We start from the raw sequence: 21189 nt of genomic DNA, 5'->3' as shown, positions 1-21189 counted from the left end.
CTCTCGGTTCCCTAAAAAATATATATATTCATGACTCTCGGAAATGTGTTTCACTACTCAAGGTGTTCTCGTCTATATCCCACCACAACCCACACCATATCTCTTCATCTCCTCTCTCTCTCTCTCTCTCTCTCTCTCAGCTCCCTCTCTTCCTCTCTCTCCCCGTATTCGTACTCCATGATAAGAATAAGATAAGTAACATCTGGTATGGTACAATCGTGGTTGAGTCAAACCTACTCAATTAAGCCAAGGTCACACCGGATTATTGAACCTAACCTTGTATAAGAACGTAACCCATGCGCGAGCCTAAGCAGAATCAACTTGTTTGAGTGGTTCAGCAGGTCCGTTAGGACCAATTCCATTAGAGTTTACATTGGTTTACCATTTTCTTTTGTTCATAAAAATTGATGGGTCATCTGCTTTCTTTCATTCCTGTTATTTTACCATTTATTTATTTTCTTACTTGATGTTGTTGTCCTGCACTAGGTTGTGATTAAGGCCCCTTCGGACCCATAGAGCTAATTTTGGATTTCATTATAAAAATTAAACCGTGATCAAATCATATAGCACTCTAATTTATATCACCACCTTTTGTTTTTTCAATTGCTATATTGGTAAACTTGGAACCAGGCTTCCCATCACTGGCTGCTTGGGGAACCCAATGAACAACATCGGATCAGGCAGCCCACACAACTATCAACTAGCCCATGCAATGGTCGATATGCACTTGAGGAGAAACACAACAAGAACCTAGGACCGCCCCTGGTAGGGGTGACCTCGTGTTCATCCCTATGGCCGCTAGCTGGAACCCGAGCTTGGGACCTCGCCTCTCGGGGCATGGTTGCTGCTTGCCCTCGAGATTGGCCCTTGCAAGGCTGAGCTTGGGGTAGCGCCAGCGCATTAACCGTGATAGGACGCGGGGTGCTATAGCTATCATCAACAAAGTAAGCCTTGCATAAAATGCTAGGCGATGCTTACCAACTTAGGGTGCAACCGAGGCGACATGTGATGGGATGGTGCCTGTACAACAGTCACGTGCACCATCATCACCCCTGCGGGGAAAGAGTGTGGGCTATTAGGCAGCATGGTTATTTGCCGATGCCACTCTATCGGGCACAACCTTTTCACACTTTCTTCTACCTGAGACTAATTAACAGAAGGTTCCTGCTGGCGTCAACAATGCTCTAGGCTTCTACTCCAAACCTTGCATGCACACTCAGAACGCGCAGCCAGGTGGCAAGGCCTATACCCTAGTTGGGCACAACAGCCAGGCCCATTTGTCAATAAGTAACATGACCTTCAATAGCTAACCCCTATACTAGGGTCCACTAGTGATGGACCAACCACTATGCTGTTCTTGCGTGGACTATAAGGAGAGAGCTAGGGCTGCTTAGAGAGGACAAACACACATAAAAAAAAGGATATTACGCTCCACGTAGTTTTAGCTAGCAATAGCTAGCAAAGTTTCACCCCTTGTAATTAAGAGTTGGAATAAGAGATCCAAAGAAGAATGAAACTAGAGTAGGGTATTACATTTTCACCACTCTGCTTCCCACTGTCTCACATGTCTCGGACTTAGCAACTGCACACATGTTCCCTAACTGAATCTAAAATGGAGTTCCACTAGTTTTCGTTATTAGAGCTTGGGCTCCGACAGCAACGCATAGGAAATGGTACTCCCTCTGTCCAAAAATAGCTGCAGGGATGAAGGAAGTAATTCTATACCTAATAAAAAATACATAAGGATTTTGTATTTCTTTTCTTTGTACATCGTCCGTACGTCGCTCGATAGGCACATGCCTTCAGTCTCCGCCGCCGCCACCATATCGATCTGTCTCCGCATGTGTTTTCTCTTCTAATTGATTGCAAAAATTGATTTCCCACTCCTCCGTCATCATTTTCCCCTTTTAATTTGACTTTAATTCACCGGATTTAATCTCTAGCCGCCGCCCAGGCCGAACCCTAGCGCCGCCGCCACATCGATCTACCTACGCATGCGTTTCCTCCTCCAATTGATTGCAAAAATTGATTTCCTTATCCTCCCTCGTCATTTTCCCCATGATTTCTCCTTTAAATTCGGCTTTAATTCGCCAAATTTAATGTCTGTTGAACGGTCACCAATGATGGCCGGTCGACGAGCTTCTCCTGGCCCTTTTTATCTGAGTTTTGTGGATTCGCTCCGATTTTGGGGAAACCAGAAAGAGGAGATCGAGTGGATCAAAAGTCCTCAATCAATTTTAGGTGATTGAGAAAGACTTGCCGGATTTGATGAGGGAGAACTGGCTCCAGCATCGTGCAGGCACATGGGATTATCTTCCAGAGGTTGAAGACGCTACAGAAGCGCGTGGGCAGCCGACTGTGCTAGCTGGGCCCACGGCTCCACTTGTGGGCTAGGCCGAAGAAAAGAGAGGTAGGTCGAGTGGAGAAAGGTAGGAGAGAACTGACAGTGTTAGAGCTGAAAAGGAAAAAAAAATAATGAGCTTTTGCTCAAAGCTAAGAAAAGATTTTGATTAACTTTTTTTAATTATACTGTACAGCAATACTAATGTTTCAAGTTATTTCCCAACTCCCAATAACACACGGACATTTTTTTTTCTGAGTATAATACAAAAAATTACTTGAAAAAAGAAATAAAAATCAATACCAAAAAGTTAGGAAAGATACCAAATATCTCATACTCCCGGGCATCCCTACGTAAATTGTGCCAAACAAGGCAGAGGAAAGCGTCGTGCGGCTGGAGGATACTTCCCTTTCCCCTCGGCCGCCTGCGCCGATCCCCATCCCTCCCGCGGCCGCGAGCGACCAGGGGAGGGCCGCAGCCGCCGCCCCCGGCGCCGTTCGTCCCGCTTCTTCCGCCGCATCGCATACTGGTGAGAGCATCCACCCATCCTCTCTCTCATCCTCTCGAATTTCACGGGCGTAAACCCTAGCTTCAGTTCTAGATCTAGAAGCTATGTTCTCTCAATTTACCTTAAACCTTGATACTAATAGCAGTTCGTTCGTTCACCCAGAAAAAAAAATTGTGCCATGTTATAGAGACTGCTAAAAACATCACATGGAATCGCTGTGGAAGCTGAGCTACTTGCTCGAGCCAGCGTCGCTTGCCCTCATCTTGACCGCCGTCTCCGTCGCCTACGCGTCGGCGTCGCGCGCGCTGGACCATGGCAGGGAGATGGAGAGGAACCTCGACTTCTCCGAGGCCTCCATCACGCTCGACCGGTCGCAGGCGCTCATGATCCCGCTCGCGAGCTCCTGCAGCCTGCTGCTGATGTTCTACCTGTTCTCGTCGGTGTCGCACCTGGTCACCGCCTTCACCGCCGTGGCGTCGGCGATGGCGCTCTTCTTCTGCCTGTCGCCGTACGTAAACTGCGTCAGGTCGCGCCTCGGCGTTGGGGACCCGTTCGTGTCGAGGTGCTGCTCGAAGCCGTTTACCCGGTTGCAGGGGTTGCTGGTTGCGATCTGCGTCGGCACGGTGGTTGCCTGGTTGGTATCGGGGCACTGGTTGTTGAATAACCTGCTGGGGATATCCATATGCATAGCGTTCGTCAGCCATGTGAGGCTTCCCAACATAAAGATCTGCGCGTTGCTGCTCGTCTGCCTGTTTGTGTACGACGTTTTCTGGGTATTCTTCTCGGAGAGGTTTTTCGGAGCAAATGTTATGGTGTCCGTTGCCACTCAGAAGGCATCTAACCCGGTTCACACGGTAGCGAACAAGCTCAGTCTGCCTGGATTGCAGCTGATTACAAAGAAGCTAGAACTTCCAGTCAAGCTTGTCTTCCCCAGGAGTTTGATGGGTGGGCTTGCTCCAGGAAGCAGTCCTGGGGACTATATGATGCTCGGCCTTGGAGACATGGTAAGTTAATTTATATTTCAGTTTTTATTTATGTACTGCATTGGTAAGAATGAGATCGAGGTCACTCAATGTTTAAGACAAAAAGATCCTTGTAATAATTTTTTCACTGTAATTTGAGATTACTCTTTTTTTTATTTGACAGCAAGCTATGTCTGCCATTTCAGCTACTTCTGTTAGCATATATGCACCGTTCACATCCTATAACTACCAGGAAAACCTGCTCTGCAACAAAATGTTTGTTTACTCTGTTAAAAACCAGGCAGATCAACTTTTTTGAATTCTTCAGATGTTGCACGATTAGGTAAACAATGATTGTTCAAACAGATTGAAGTCTTGAAATGTCTGGAAACTCTTCACTGTGGCACTAAAAACTAATGTATGTCACTGCATTGTTGTTGGTTTGCTTTATCACACACTGTTTTGTAGACATAATATTCACTGATATTATTGATCTATTTGCATATCAACCTTGGTATTTGACATGAAGTAGTTGCATGACTTGAATTATACAACGACATGACTTTCAAGGAACAATGCACAATACTGTGTATGAATTACTGCATCGCTCATCTGACTTTGCTCATGCTTTTACTGTGTCAACAGTCAACTGTAATCAGTTCTTCACTTGTGTGTGTAGGCCATTCCAGGGATGCTTCTAGCTCTTGTACTCTCATTTGATCACCGGAAGATCAAAGACATGAGTGTTTCACAAGACATGCCTCCCTCGAAACAGCGGAAATATGTATGGTATGCGCTGACAGGTTATGGTGTTGGCTTGGTAACGGCTTTGGCTGCTGGGATCTTATCCCAGTCTCCCCAGCCTGCTTTACTGTACCTGGTAGGTGTTCTCTTGTGATAGAATCAACTTTTCAAACATCATTTCTGTATGATCCTTGTACTACTGAGTTATATTTTCTTGACTTTGCACATTGGTGTGGTTTGATCAGCTTTTATAAAGCTATGACGCCACGCTTATGGTGTTGACTATATGTGTTTCTGACAAGAGTTTGTGACTTCAGGTACCATCAACGCTTGGGCCTGTTATGTATATGTCATGGTTGAGGAACGAGCTATGGGAGCTATGGGAAGGATCCAGGCCAATTATAAACGACAAAGCTCATTTGTTGGAGGTTTAAAATTCAACAGGACGTGAAAAAAGGTCTCGACGTCCTTGATGTAATCTGATTACAATTTATTTCAGCCATAGTCTAAAGGAGAATATTTATAAGGTAGAATGCAGTGATGTAAGGTTATACCCTATTGTTCTCGCAAGAGGGAACAAGATGTATCACTTATTAGCAATAATATAAAGGTGTCTTTCATCTCATGGCTTCGATGTTTCAGTTCAGTCATGGTCAATTACTTGAATGCTGAGGCACTGCAATAGCTCATGCCACCAGTAATTGACTTAGTGTTCATGTGCTAGACCCTGCAACTGATTTATTTTTTACATATCTGAGTTATTTTACAGAGCTTATTTTACAAATGCATCCTTGGGAAATCTTATTCTAGTAATGAACCCTTTGGATTAGTCTTCTTCTGAAGACTACAATAAACTGACGAAGCTCAATTGGTTTGATTTGTATAGCTACATCAAGAGTTCAGAAGGGCTTCTTATGATTTCATTTTGTTAACTGAAAAGAATAGTTAAATTTTCTTAAGGAAAGAGTGTAATAAAGATCAATCTGCTTTAAGTATCCTGCCTTCAGCGTTACTCCCTCGTCTATAAAAAATTAACCTAATACTATATGTGACTAATCTGAACATACCTCTCTTCAAATTCGTTATTCTAAAATATGTTATATTCAGTTTCAGGTTTATTTTTTTAGGATGGAGAGGAACATATTTGTATGCTGATGCTAATTTGTCTGTCCATTCACCATCACAGTATACTCTGAACAAATTGATCGTACCGATACATCACCGTTCTTTTCACCTTGCATTGTCATCCATGCTTTGTTCTCTTATATTAAAAAAAATAAAAATTCTAGTGGTTTCCACATGTTACATTCCAATATTTCACGTGGTAACCCAAAGGAATAAGTTCACCGGAGGTCCCTCAACTTAACAGCGAGATTTTTTGAGGTCCCTTAACCACAAAATCAGAAATGTCTACCCCTAAACTTACTCAAACCGTTCACCGGAGGTCCCTCGGCAGTATTTTTGTCCCGTTTTGCTGACGTGGCATCCTAGTCAGCAAAAAAAATTAAAAAGGTACATGGGGCCCACATGTCAGCTGCACATATTTTTTTCTTTTCTTTTCTTCTCCTTCTCCTTCTCTTTTCTCTTCTCTCCTCTCTCTTCTCCTTCAAGCTGGCGGCGAGCGCAGCCGCAATGGCCAAGCGCGGCAGCAGAGCAGTGGCGGGCTGTGGGCGGAGCGGACGGCGGGCGAGCCCGGCGGCGGAGCGGAGGCAGCGGAGCGCAGTGGTGGAGCGGAGGCTACGGGCGGCGCAGCCGCACGCCGTGGCCGCCGTCGTCGTCGGCTCTCCACCGTCGTCGTCGTCGTGGGCGAGGCTGCACGGCGCGGCCGTTCGGCGGCATCGGCCAGGCGTCGCAGTGGCCATGCATAGGTGGCTCGAAGTGCCGGCTGACGATGCACCCTAGTCGCTCACGCTCCTCCTGTGCCGCGGCAGCGGCAGTGGTGGTGGCGGCAGCGTCGCCGACCTGATCGCATGGTCCTCCCGGACGCCCAGCTCGCGCAGCTGCAGCAGGAGCGTGTCCACGCTCGGCGTGCCATCGGCGTCGTGGACGGTGGTCGGCACGGGCGCGGTGACCCTCGTCGTCTTCGCCGACATCGTGGTAGCACTTGACGTCGTAGCTCATACTCATATACGTCGGGTACAGATGGCCGCATGTACATGTGTCTTCGTACAAGCATATATATGCATGCATGGAGACGACCAGCTATAGCCTAGCTAGCTTCTTGTTGGTTTGCCGCCAGATAACATGCAGACGTATATATTAGCCAAGCATGTGTATATGGCTGAGCACACTCACATGTATATATGCCATTATGTGCAGCGGAGGAGCGCGGATGCAGGGGGTGCAGCGGAAGGCGAGCGCGGCGGAGGAGCGGCGACGGGCGAGCGCAGCGGTGGGCAAAGCAGCGGAGGGCAAGCTAGGCGAAGCGGAAGACAGTGGATGGGACGAGGAGCTCCCCCGTGCTCGGCCGCCACCACCGCCGTGCCCCCGGGGGTGGCCGACGATGCTAGGAGAGGCACCACCGGCAGGAGAAGGGGAAGAGGCAGAGGAAGCGATTGTTTCTTGGTCGCCGGCCGCCTCCCCCTCCCTCCCAAACTCGCTGGCCGCCGCGCTCGCGCTCCGCTCCTCTCTCCGCGGCCTGCTCGCGCTCCACTGCTCGGCCCGCCGCCGCGCTCGCGCCTTCCGCTGCTCTGTTGCCGCGCTCGCCCTCCGCTGCGCCGCCCGCATCCGTGCTCGCCGCTCCGCCCGCTGCCTCCGCTCCGCCGCCAGACGGCCGCACCGCATAGCCTCGCCCACGGCGACGACGACGGTGGAGAGCCGACGACGACGGTGGAGAGCCGGCGACGACGGCGGCCACGGCGCGCGGCTGCTCTGCCCGCAACCTGAAGGAGAAGAGAATAGAGAGAAAAGAAAAGAGAAGAGGAGAGAAGGAGAAGAAAAGAGGAGAAAAAAGATGTGAAGCTGACATGTGGGCCTCACGTGTTTTTTTAATTTTTTTTTGCTGACTAGGATGCCACGTCAGCAAAATCGGACAAAAATACTGCTGAGGACCTCTGGTGAACGGTTTGAGTGAGTTTAGGGGTACACATTTCTGGTTTTGTGGTTAAGGGACCTAAAAAATCTCGCTGTTAAGTTGAGGGACCTCAGGTGAACTTATTCCTAACCCAAATCAGCACAGCCCATGAATAAGACGAACAAACTCCCACGTGTCCAAAAGAGGGTGACAACAAGCCCAAGTTAGCCCAGTCCTGATACAAGTTGGGCCGCACCAAATTCAAATTCTTGGAAGAGTTTCAAGTAAAAAAAGAGGGATTTTCAAGACGGTTTGAAAGTTTAGAAAAGTATATTTTTCCGTTTAATATTATAAGACGCTTTGTTTTCTCTTTTAAAATCAAACTTCTTTAAGTTTAGCTAAATTTATAGAAAAACATAACAATATTTTCAACACAAAACAAACGTACCATCAAAATATTTAATGAAATTAATTTGGTAGATGTTGCTATGTTTTTATAAATTTGATCAAATTTAAATTTTTGTTTTAGCAGCTTATAATTAATATGAAACTTTATTTAAATCAAACTTCTTTAAGTTCAGCTAAATTTACAGAAAAAAAGTAACAATATTTTCAATATAAAACAAACATACTATCAAAATATTTAATGAAATTAATTTGGTATTGTAGATGTTGCTATGTTTCTATAAACTTGATCGAATTTAAAAATTTTGAGTTAGAAAGTTAAAGTGACTCATAATATGAAACGAATTAGAGAGAGATGTTCAAAATCATCGTTTCATCAACTTCTGTCCGAAAATATCAAGCAAGATTCCAAACCGGCCGGCATTGCAAGATTCAAGAAACTGTGCTCACCATGCATGCTCCATATGGGACCATATTGCAATCCCATTTGCCTTGGCGAGTTTATTTTAGGCGCCATGCATATGGCGTGTGTATTAATTTTGTCGATTAAGTGACTAGTGAGGGTGGTTGGATGGAGAGTAGTAATGTACGAAAACTATTTCAACTACTAGTGACAGACACTATTGATGACATATGGAGTTATAGTACAGAACTAATTACTATAATTATAGTCATTTACACCGAGTTACAAACTAATTATAATTACAATATGTAGAACTGTAAAAACTTACATGCAAAATCTGTATATATATATATATATATATTATGAAATCATGGAAGATCGATCCGTACTACTACGGATGTTTGTATGCCATATGGAGTTAGTACAAAACTAATAATAATTATAGCCATTTACACCGAGTTACAAACTAATTTAATTATCCACTCAATACAATATGTACAGAACTGTAAAAACTTACATGCAAAATCTGTATATATCTTATACAACCAATTTTATACTATTAGATAATAACAGCATTTACTCCCTCCTTTGCTTTAAAGAAACTAAAGCTAATTCTCTCTATGTCCCTAAATATTTGACGTTGTTGGTTTTTTTAAATATGTTTGACCGTTTGTATTATTCAAAAAATTTAAGTAATTATTAATTGGTTTCCTTTCATTTGATTTATTGTTAAATATACTTTTATGCATACATATAGTTTTACATATTTTACAAAATTTTTTAAATAAGATGAACGGTCAAACATGTTTAAAAAAGTCAACGACGTCAAATATTTAGGGACAGAGAGAGTACTATACAATTTGTTGTTCAATGACTATGAATTACAAATGGTAACTTGATGGATAATAAGAAATTTAAGTGGAATACAGGCCTAAAGACAGTTATAACATTATCGTACCACACATGCCCATAAATCTTGTATGATAATTTGTACGCAGTGTCTATATATATAGAGAGAGAGTTTCGTGAATATTTACTCTCTTTATTATCAAAGCATGGAAAATCTGTGCTACACATGTTTGTATGCCATACAAATAGTTCATTATGTAGCGAGCTCCCGGCTGGTTTCTTGTCCTGTATGTTCGCGTGAACTTGATAACGGCATAGACAAGGACGGATTGGGTTTGGGCATCGGTATTAGGGCTCTCCTTAGCATGGAACGAGCCACGAACTTGTTCACCGCTTCCGTGTAATGGATCCCGTCCCAGGAGACGTACTTGGATGGATCGGCGCACAGCGTCGACGCCCGCAAGGTGCAGAACGCCGCGAAGTCGAAGTTGTAGGGGTTGCCGCCGCCGCCACAGCACGCCGCCAACGGCGTGTCGCCGAAACCTGCATGCATATAAGCCACCGTACCACATGATTATATGTCAATAGTATAGAGATATCCAAATAGATTACGTCTTATATGTATCGGTTCTTAATTATAAACTCGACCCATAAGATATTTTTGGCCCACCCAACCTTTCACTACACCATGACACAAAATCTCTAACAGATGATCTCGGTTGGTAAAGACCACATTTAGAGGCATGCGGTTGATCGACAAAAAAAATTGTTGACCAACTTGAACGGTCCAAAGAAGTCTGGTCGGTAAAGAGATTTCCTGACTAACATATTTAGAGCCGGCGGCACGTATAAAACATCATATATGCCCGTTCTATAACACCTCATGTGTGCATGAGTCAACAGCGTGACAGCGTGCATCTATGCAGGGACGGATCTAGTGTTGGGTACTAGGAGAATTCACGAGTTCCCCCTACCCCGTTGGATCCCATTGATAAAAGGAGAGAAGGAAGGAAGAAGAGAAGGGAGAAGAGGAATAAAAGGGGGTTGAAATCCGCCCCTACATCCATTGACCGTACCGTATTTGGCCGGAGAGGCGATGATGGCGGTGACGGGGCGGTAGAAGTCGGCGTAGTGGACGGCGGCGGCGGGGAACGCGCGCCGGAGCTGCCGGAGCATCCGGGTCAGCTCGCGGTTGTGCACCTCGGCGAGCTTGTTGAACCGCGCATTGCAGCCGGTGTCCGGGTCGTAGTCGGCGGCGGAGCCCGCGGGGAACAGGGCGAGCAGCTGCGGCTCGCAGCCCAGCGGTATCATCCCGGTGATCACCACCGTTCTTGCTCCGGCGACGATGGCGTCCTACGAGCGATTAGATATATAGTCAACTGACGATTTCCGGCGATCTTAGGATGCAAGTTAGGGAGAAGAGTGTGTTTCAATCTTACGATCACGGCTGATCGAATGACGCCGACGATGTCTGGGACCAAGGTCGCCGCCGCCTGTTCGACGGTGTGGTTGCTAGCCAAGGCGAGGAAGTAGTCGTTGACTCCGATCTCTCCGAAGAAGAAGAGCGACGTCTCGGCGATCCTGCGCCTCGCTGTAGGGTGCATATGCATCACAATTATTTTTGAGAGGAATATGCATCACAATTATTGACAAGATCGATCAGGCAGTTACAAAAGAATGGATTACAAAGGATTCAGAAATATTTTAGCTGTCTAGGGGTTTAGTTTATTTGTGATTTACCCTCTAAATTGTTAATTTTTACAGAGCATATTCATTTCGGTTGCGAAACAAGGTAGGCTATACTTATCCGCGAAAATGGTTTTTCGCAAACGGTTATGGCGCCCGCACTTGAAATGCCGATTTTTGCATACCTAACTCCAAGCGGGTGCTCCACCCAAATGCAAAAACTAGTTTTGGCCTCGTGTGAAGATCATTTTTATAGTAGCACGTTGTTGTTGTGTGCTAAATACATTTTTTTTCTAAAGTAAAGGTAAATTTTGTAAAACTAATATATTTTTAAATTTTTGGTCAATCCCAAAACTTTTGTTTGGTAATGATTTTACAAATCTTTCCCAAATTAAATGAGGCAATGTGCCGTTTTAGAATAAGTATTCCCTCCATCTAATTTTGATAGTTATATTTCATTTTGGCACAATGACCAAGGATAAGTAATTCTACTTATCATCCATTTAAATATGCTATTAGTTATTCCTCGTAAACAAACAATTCATTAATATTTACGTTTTTCGATGCCCATGTAACCAATCTTGTGTGGAAGAATGGAGAGTCACGCATTAAATCCGAGAAAATCATTAAGAGGATATGCGGTTGGATTAAAATATGTCTATTAAAGTATTTTTTTTCAGATTTAGAAATATGCCTATCAAAAATAGATGGAGGGAGTATTATTTTAACAGATGCGAATCTATAGTGTAAGGACTGATGTCAAACAACACCAACAACTTTTGGCAAAATCTATAGCGAAACTGTTTATTTATATATTATAACACCATAATTTAAGTATAGTTAGCATACTATGACACTCATAAACACGTTATGACAGTAACAAATTGATTTTTTGATTCATGTATGGTTTTACCGTTCGTTAAAATAGGTGTGTCATAATGAGTCATGCCTCTTTGTTACGGTACCGTGGTAAAGTTGTGGGGTACGTACGGCCGTACGGTACACTATTACATCCATCAATTCAAATCTTCACTCTTTGATATGTACTTGCTTGCTTTTCTGCTCGTTGACTTGTAAGCCGTAGACAAATTTGATTTTTACTACTACATACCTTAAGAGTTGATTTGGGTTTTCTTTAATTAATTGGTTTAAAATTTTCGACCGGCATACCTTTTGGTCGGTTAATATAGGAGCATAAAATTTTTACCTTAAATTTGTTTAGCTAGGTCACCTATAACAGCAAGAAGAAAAGTCACTGCCAAGCAAACACATCATCTTTTTTTTTTAAAAAAAAGAACAGCTTCTTCTTCCGTCGCTCTTACCGTTGATGGAGGAAGCAAGAAGCTGCAAGGCATCCTGGAACCAGCGCGTCTCGTTGCTGAGAGACACCGGCACCGCCGACACGATGCCCATTCTCGCGAGCACCGCCGGCTCGAGCGCCGTCGCGCCGCCCACCGCGAAGTTCGTCCCGGCCAGCAAATCCGCCGCCGTCTTGCCGGCGAGGTACGGCGTCGGCTGCGGCGCCCTCAGCGCCTTCACTGAAAAACAACCAGCGACGCCATGGATCACACATAACATACTCCCTCTCTCCTAAACTACTATATTTTTTTACATGTTCTAAGTGACATGTTTCGACCATTAATTTATTACGTGTTATGTTCTTAACAAATATAAAATTAGCATTATATGAATGTACTTTAAAATATAAAACTAGCGATATATCATAAATAATACTTAGTATAGATATGATTAGTATAATTATTACTTGAAGGTTATCTAGTTCGATTTTCTTTATAAAGAGTACATATTTAGGACGAAGGGGGTATATAGCTAGATTTAGATTACATCCTGTGATTTAGGACGAAGGGGTATATAGCTAGATTTAGATTATATGTATGCTTTGCTAGCTAGCTGGTTTGATTTCTTTGATGAAACGATACCGATGAAGTCGATGAGGAGGCGGCCGTCGGAGGAGCGGCCGGTGGGGCGGTGGAAGAAGGTCATCCCGTACGGCGGGCTGGTGGACGGCCCGCCGGCGGTGGCCGGGAGGAGGGGGTTGTTGCCGGTGTCGGTGAGCGAGTTGCCGAAGCAGAACACGCGCGCGTACCGCGCTTCAACGTTAACGGCGGCGCCACCGCCGCCGGACGCCGGCGACGGCATGGCGTCGCCGGCGGCGTGCTCTCCGGCGACGAGGACGCGGAGGAGCGCGACGAGGAGGCGTTGGAGCAGCGCCATGGCCGGAGATATTGCCCCGTATACGTGTGCAAAGCTCCGGTGCGCGCGTTGGTACGTATTTGTAGAGCTTTGAGCGGGGCCAGGAGGATGATACTACATCAGTCTGATCAGTCTACTATCGCACTCACAAAAGATATCATCCGATTTGCATTAATCACGTGCAAGGTTAATTTAGAAGGGCAGGTGCATGATGCATCGCGACTGTTGCAGGGATGGCGAGTTTCCAGTGAATAGTCTACTCTGTTCTAACATAGCGACGTGTAAAGCTTTTACGTGTTTTTTAAAAAATTATGGATACACTACGTCAGGTTAGAGCTTTTGTAAGGGTGTGTTTGGTTCCCGGTCAAGCTTGGATGGGATATGGTGGTCTTTTTTTTTTTGATTGTGTGAATATGGCGATCTATTTTTTTGAAGTTGTCGGGACAAAGGTGGATTTGGCGGTCCAACTTTTTATTTGATTGGAGGAAGTATGGTGGATTTGTAGGTGTGGTCACCTCTCACTTGAGATGGTGAATATACCTCCATCAAATTAATACATAATACAATTTTACACCACTACCTCCATTATAAATACACATAGAAAAAAGAAAAAAAGAAAAAAAAGAAAAAAAAAACAGGGCCAGATCTGGGCTCGCCACCGCCGCCGGCCGCCTCCTCCCACCGCCGCTTCCTCCCGCCGGCTGCCTTTCTCTCTCGTCACCCACGCCGGCTGCCGAGCTCGCCCCCTCTCTCGCCGGCCGCCCTATCTGCCGCCTCACTCGCATCGTTGTGGTGAGGGGTGATGCGAGTCACGCGACTCGCTCGCCCGGCTCGCCCGAGCCTCGGGCGGTTGCATCCGGCCAAATCGGCTGGATCCCTCTATCCAGCATCTGGGGTGGGACATTCTCCTTTGGGCCGCCCTATCCCAGTTTTGCCCAGCAAGCAAACACCCTCCAAAAAGCGGCGGCCATGTCCTATCCAGGTATATCCCACCAACCAAACACACCCTAACACAGCTATGTGCTACACCAAAAAACGTGTTACTAAGTGTGGAGATTATGAGTACTACATACCCACACGGCTGGGCTATCCGATTGGTTACAGGGGATAAATCATGTATATAGAATATGTATAAGACTAGGATCTATGTATTACATTTACTTGTGTATTAAGGAATGGCATGTAGTTCTAATCTATTAAGATTGTAGATTAGATATATGAAACTTAAATCGTATGGGGATAAGTTTCTATCTTGTAAACCCTGCCCCAACCTATATAAGGTGGGCAGGGAGCCCCCTCTAAGGGGCATGAGCATATAGAATTACAACTCAGATCGTTAGATCAATACACAACCCGGCGGATTCAAATCCTCAAACAAGATTAGGGTATTGTCTCTCATTGAGAGGGTCTGAACTGTCTAAAATTTATTGTCTCCGCATCCATCCACTTTTAAATCTCGTGCGCTACCCCGTTTATATTATCGAAATTCTAGTTTTGACAGTTGGCGCGTTAGGTAGGGTTGCGTCGAATTACCCGCCAAGAAGTGCGATGGAATCAATTTGTGAAGATGCCCTGAGATCGATCTCAATGAGTTGGACAGTTTCAATCTTCTACTCGGGTTTTTCGTTCCAATCTAATATGTTACTGACGGATTGTAGAGGATCTACGATCACGATTAATTCCCTGTTGTTTTCTTGTTTTGATCTACTGTGCTTTGCATGTATCGTAGTTTGACTGGTTTGCCGGATACCGTCGCCCGTCATCCAGAAAACATCTATATACAGAATATTTATTTCTCACATGCGCGCAGAGCAGCAGCTAGTCCTGCCGGTCGATCGCCAGAACCGACGCCCGGCGAAGCTGCAGCCTAGACTATCCAATCTTCGCCATTCATGCTGCACAACCGACGCATGCATGCCAGGAAACATGAGCATGACGTGGTTAATCCAATCGGCAGGCCTGAATTAACTAACAATCATGCCATGCGTCTTTTGCCCATCAGAATATTTATTTCTCTGTTTATTACTAACAAATTGGTCGAGCTTTATTATTCTTTACTTTGCATGCTGACACCAAATATTAGTGCCGTATGCATATGCATGTCAAGCACAAACCAACGTGCATGCAGAAGCATCATCTGTATATGAATGTCTATACGCCTTGTTGCAACTAATCACATTATTTTATGTGTTCACATGCATGTAACGCCGGAACTACCACGTGACGAGTTGGCATGTCGCCGTCCAGGAGATGTCATCATTTTTGTGCTACTGCCGATGACGACCTCGTCTTCACCGTCGGCCTTCTTCATCGCTGTCAACTGGTCCTCACTTCTACGGTTGGCCTATTATATTACTGTTGTTGGACGTGTACGTCTTCACCACCGGTTTGCTTTCATCTGCAAATGACTGGTGTCTTTGCCATAGTTGTTGGCCGCCTTATCTGACGCCGATTGGTTTCTTCGTCTCCACAGTTGGTGTACTCTGCCACCGTTGCTGATGGCGACATCGTCTTCACCACCGGCCGCCTCCGCCGCTGCCAACTAGTGTTTTCGCCTATACAGTTGGTGACTCCGCCGCCGTTGATGGACATATTCCCTTTCACCGTCGACCGCCGTCGTCGCCATCGGCTGGTATTTTTGTCTATACGGTTGGGGTCTACGCCGCCACCGCTGATGGGCCTTGTCATCTTCACTACTGGCTTGCTTCCGTCGCCGCCGATTGATATCTTTGTTGCTATTGATGAATGATTTTGTTCCCACATCGGCCACCTCTGCTATCACCAAGGGAAATACAAAAAAGTTAAGTCATCATTAATTTTCTTCCTTATATGATATTTTTCTTTTCCACTGCCTCACTACATCAATCGGTTCTCCATTGAGTAGTGAGTCGGGGGCTACAAATGTTATATCATATTTTTTAAACAATTTTCATAATATTTATCTATATTGCTTGTGAAATAATTCGAGTACAAAAGCGTTGATCGAGTTATGGAGCTTATTTCCCTATGCTTGCCGTTGGTTTGTCGATGGATAGTTGCCTTTGGGCCAATTCTTAGCACCGGGGCTCGCTGGATGGAGTTAATGACCCAAGGTGCTAAGTATTACTCGGAAGAAATTAAAAGCATAGATATAAGTAATTTATTTTCTACTCTTAACAATTGTAAAAGTACCCGAGTAGTAAATTCTGATCCGTGAAACTTTGTTTTATTAATGACAAACTCATGTCACTCATATGCATGTTTGGAAAGTGCATTGACCGACTCCTGGTGTTTGTGTGCTTTTACTACTCGAGCAGAGTGTTTAAACGTAAGGAGTCATCTGCTCGGGGAAACTGAAATCGAGAAGAGTAGAAATACATATTTATAAACATTTTAAAATACTTGAATTTTTTTCAAGTACTGTATTTACGTTAGATACTACTCATCCTACATGTTTGTTCTACAGGATCCAAATCCAGATATACATAGTAGGGATTCATGGCTATAAGCTTATCTCCTACGATTCGGGAATGGATAAGTCAGAACATCGCCACCGGCTTGCCTTCGCCGCCGCCGACTGGTGTCTCCTCGCCTTCATGGTTGGTTGGTCACACCACCGTTGTTGGGTGTCTACGTCTTCACCGCCGGCTAACTTCGTCTGCCACCGACTGGTGTCCTCGTCTACACGGTTGGTTGGTCACACCACCATTGATGGGCGTCCACGTCTTCACCACCGGCCGCCTTGTCTGCCGCCGACTGGTTTCATCACCACTACGACCTTCTCGTCTGTCGCTGACTGGTATCTTCGCGCATCGGTTTGCCTCTGTGCCGCCAACTCGTGTTAACGTCATCATGGCTATGCAACTCTGTCACCATTGTGAGGTGACTTCATCTTCATTGTCTTCGGCACCAGCAAACTCTATTGCCTATATTTCACCAACCACGACATCTCGGCATGTGCCACCATATTCGACGCCGCACTAAACTACTACAAGTGGTGCTCCAATATTCAAGATTTTTACTCGGACATCTTCAACACATATCTTCACTCAAGCAATGACTACTCGACGACAAGAAGCTACAGTTCTCAACTCTATGTTCAGTTGTTTCCCAACTAACGAAAGAGTCGGGGGCTACACAAATACAAGGCTAAAAAATCGACAAGCTTCATGTCAAGATGAAACAATCATTTAATTAGCCAACGAGTCAACTCCGGGAGTCATTATCTTCGTTCTTCGCTTCAGAACAAGCATTTTACTTCAACAACTCCAATTATTTCACTGGCAATTTTGGCTTCCAGATGCTGCCATAATCTACTTCAAATTTCTCAAATATCATATTCAAGATTTAATCTACATGTCCTGGTCAGACTCAGCTTTGCACCTGGATATGGCTTTGTGCTTCCCAAGTTCGGGCGTAAGGAGTTTGGAGTTATCAAACAATCAATACAGATTCGACTATTAGTTATGAATTTCAGAATTATGAAATCATGAAAAGGCTATGTTAAGACTCCAACCAAGTACAACTCAATACTTATTAATTACAAAATCTAAAAATATGACTAAAAAGTTATTGTCAAGAATCCAAACCTACTTCAATAATATGTATTAATTTCTAATTTCTCTGTTAAATCATTGCAAATAATAAATTGTGACTCCAACACAAGTAAGAATTGGTAAGTAGGATGTGTTACATATAAACTTTGGATTGTTTTCATTTTTGAACCAAACAATTTTGGTTGTTTGAAATAAAATAAGTAGTTTTCTCTAGAACTTTAAAGCAAAGTTTACATATGCATTTCAGCAAAATCTTATATGATTTAAATTTTAATATTTATAATACAAAATATTGGAGAAAATGGAAATTGGAGATCAGTTTCTCTGTTTATAATGCTCTCTGTTTCTAAAAAAAAAAGTATCACTTCTCTGCCTATAAAAATAAAAGAAAATCACGTGCATGATTGCTGACAGCTCCATGGATGCATGCTCAGACCAGTGGGTAGCCATACCCATCAGCCTGGTGAGATATGAAATTGATTGCTACAAATATATGTAGGTCTGGCACCTGCAAGATCAAACGGTTGCCATGCCGGTTTGTATCCAAATAAATAAGCCTGAACAAAATTATCAAAGCTTCCATCGGATCGGGCACCCGATCAAAGACCAAATATGGGACACGGGGGTTCGCGTGCGCGCCCGCTGCTTAACTAGTGCAGCCGCGCACCGGCGCGCGTCCCACTGACGACTTGTCCCCACGTGCTGCCACCGCTAATTATGGCAATTAGTGTTAATTACTGTCATTAGCATTATTTTTAAAACAGTAACAATATAAATAATTCAGTTACCATTTTTTTTAGAAAAGTAATTGAATGTTTTAAATTTGTAGTCAAAAGATTTTGAAATTTGAGTTGAAAGTTTTAAATTTTCATTTCAACTTTTTAAATTTTGACATAGAAGTTTTCAAGTTGAGTTGAAAGTTTTCGAAATTGAAGTTGAAAGTTTTCAAATTTGAGTCGAAAGCTTAAAAAATTGAGTTGAAAGTTTTTAAATTTTGACTTCAAATTTTGTAATTTGATTTGAAAGTTTCGAATTTTTAGTTGAAAGTTTTTGAATTTTGAGATGAAAATTGTAAAATTGTGAGTTGAAAAAGTTTTCAAATGCTGAGTGGAAAGTTTTCAAATTCTGAGTTGAAAGTTTTTAAAACTTTCAATTTTAAAATTAAATCTTCTGTTAAATAGTTTAGTTAAATGTTCTAATCACTGCATGCATGTATGTACATGGGTTGTCTAATTACAATTAGGAGATACTACTACTAATTGAGTGTATATGACTGAATCATCGTTAATCATCGTTGAAAAGTCACTAGGCCCAGCAGGCCCATGTCAGACGCGAAGATGAGGCGCTGCCGTCGCGAAATGCTCGCGACTTGTTGATCTCGCGCATGCGCGCGAATTAGCAATCTCGATGGGACACTCCCCTAGGCATGTCTATTATAATATATATACCTATAATAAAGCTAATAAAAAAACTACATCAAAGTTTCTGGTTTTTCTTTGGTCCGTCTCCGTCCAGTTTTTTGTTTTGTCGCCTTTTTTAAATAATTTTATTTTCACGCGGAAGGGTTTTTTAAGACCGCCTTAGGGCATCCATCTTTTTCTTTTTTACCATTCAACAATTTTTTTAGCTGGTTTTTTCTTCAATCTCTAGCGGCCACGTTGATTTGCCTCTCCATGTGTTTCCTCCAATTAATTACAAAAATCTATTCCGAATTCTTTCCTTGTTACTTTCGCCATGATTTTCCCTATCAATCCGGCTTTGATAGCCGAATTCAATCACTATTTAACAGCCCCGCTGGGCCCAACCCTAGTCGCCACGTCGATCTACCTCCTCGTGCATTTCCTCCAACAATTAATTGCAAAAATCGATTTCTTGCTCATTTCTCCTTGCTGATGATGGCCGGCAGGCGAGCTTCCTAGCCGTTTTTATCCCAAGTTTTACGGATTCACTTCTCCAAGTACTTTGATTTTAGAAAAAAGGAAAAAAGGAGATCGAGTGGATCAATAACCGTCAACCAATTTTGAGAGATCGAGGAGTAGGTTTGAGAATGCTAAGTGTAGTTGATATTCTTTTCATTTCTATTATATAAACGAATGATTAAACATGTGTCGAAAAGTGAACAAAGTCATTAATAAGTTATATCTCCTTAGTTATCATTTTTAGATTTTGGATAACTGATTTTATTGGTGCAAATTATTTCATTTCTCTTGCGTAAAGTCAAGTTGCCTCAATTATTTCTAGGGTTATTTTTGTTTCTGCCCCTGCTTTAACAATCAATATTTGATTTTATCCTAACTTTTGAGGGCTTTCGTTTTTTAACCCACTTCCTTGAACCGAATGAGACATTTACTCCTGTTTTTAGCGGAAGTGGGTGGGACCGGACCTATTGCGGTAAAAAAATAGAGGAAAAAAAAGAAACAATGATTTTTCAAATTATTGATGGACTCTTTTACTCTGGAGAAATATCCCCATCACAAAGAGCGGCAGCGGCAACGATCGTGGGCTGGTCAGGCTTTGGGGAGCTGCAACCAGCCGGTCGACGGGGGCGACCCGGCCGAGCACAAGCCACCCGACCCCAGCTGCGGCGGCGAGTAGAAGGCCTACGCAGTACGTGGGAGGACGTGGCGGGTGACGGCAATGGCCCAGCCAAGCAGCGGCGGCACGGCGCGGAGAGGGGGAAACTGCAGCGACGGTTGAAATCTAAAGGAATAATACGAGGTTTCTTAACTTGTCGAGGAATCTGATTTTCCTCTCTCAACTAGAAAATCAGATATAATAGGTCTCTTAACTGTTAAAATTGGTGCAAAATAAGTCCCAAAATAGTTTGAACGGCGGATTCAGCTGACGTGACATCTACATGACTAATTTGACTCGACCCTCGTATGACGTGTCGCTTATGTGGTAAATTGATTTGGAAAATAATAAAAACTATGGACCCATATGTCAGTTAAAAAAATAATTAAAAAATGGTGGCCCATGTGAGCCCAACATGTCATTCTCACCCCCTCTTTTCTTCTTCCTCTCTCTCCCCTTCTCCCCTCTCCTCTCTCTTCTCTCTACAGATACCATCGCCACCGATTAATTACTTTTTTTATAACTGACATGTGGGTCCACAATTTTTATTATTTTCCAAATCAATTTGTCACGTAAGCACCACATCAATGCCACATCAATTAGATCGAGTCAAATTAGCCACGTAGGTGTCAAGTTAGCTGAAATCGTTGTCCAAACCATCTTGGGACTTATTTTGAATCGGTTTGAACAGTTAAGAAACCCGTTGTATCTGGTTTTTCGGTTGAAGGATGAAAAATCGGATTCATTGATAAGTTAAGAGACCTCATATAATAATGGAAGGATACAAATTGGACTTTTTCTTTCCCTTTACTACTCAAAACTGCTCGGGACTTCCAGGGCCTATTGGGCTTCGCCAGAGATCAGTGTCATCCTTTCTTCATTTTCCTCTCTCTCTTTCTAGAAAAAAAAAGAGAGAGAATTGCGAATATGCGATGCAGCAGCAGAGGACCAAATT

At 43.7% G+C, this 21189-nt stretch overlaps 2 protein-coding genes across 2 annotated transcripts; one reads left to right on the top strand and one right to left on the bottom strand.

Annotated features, from left to right (window-relative positions):
- Positions 1–2696: 2696 nt before the first annotated feature.
- On the top strand, positions 2697–5180 carry LOC4348538 (signal peptide peptidase-like 1). Its single transcript, NM_001423021.1, has 4 exons — positions 2697–2870; positions 3012–3853; positions 4491–4691; positions 4873–5180. Exons 2-4 carry the CDS (start codon positions 3056–3058, stop codon positions 4987–4989), a joined length of 1116 nt encoding a protein of 371 aa, NP_001409950.1. The 5' UTR covers positions 2697–2870; positions 3012–3055; the 3' UTR covers positions 4990–5180.
- Positions 5181–9208: 4028 nt separating this feature from the next.
- On the bottom strand, positions 9209–13196 carry LOC4348537 (GDSL esterase/lipase At2g27360). Its single transcript, XM_015758150.3, has 5 exons — positions 12852–13196; positions 12234–12449; positions 10665–10816; positions 10302–10578; positions 9209–9768 (listed from the first exon to the last, which is right to left on the bottom strand). Exons 1-5 carry the CDS (start codon positions 13144–13146, stop codon positions 9479–9481), a joined length of 1230 nt encoding a protein of 409 aa, XP_015613636.2. The 5' UTR covers positions 13147–13196; the 3' UTR covers positions 9209–9478.
- Positions 13197–21189: the final 7993 nt, after the last annotated feature.

Source organism: Oryza sativa, chromosome 10 (genome assembly GCF_034140825.1).
Source record: "Oryza sativa Japonica Group chromosome 10, ASM3414082v1".
In the NCBI taxonomy this organism is placed as follows: domain Eukaryota; kingdom Viridiplantae; phylum Streptophyta; class Magnoliopsida; order Poales; family Poaceae; genus Oryza; species Oryza sativa.
Note: the sequence above shows the minus strand (reverse complement) of the source record. Positions and strands in the feature narration are given on the sequence as shown.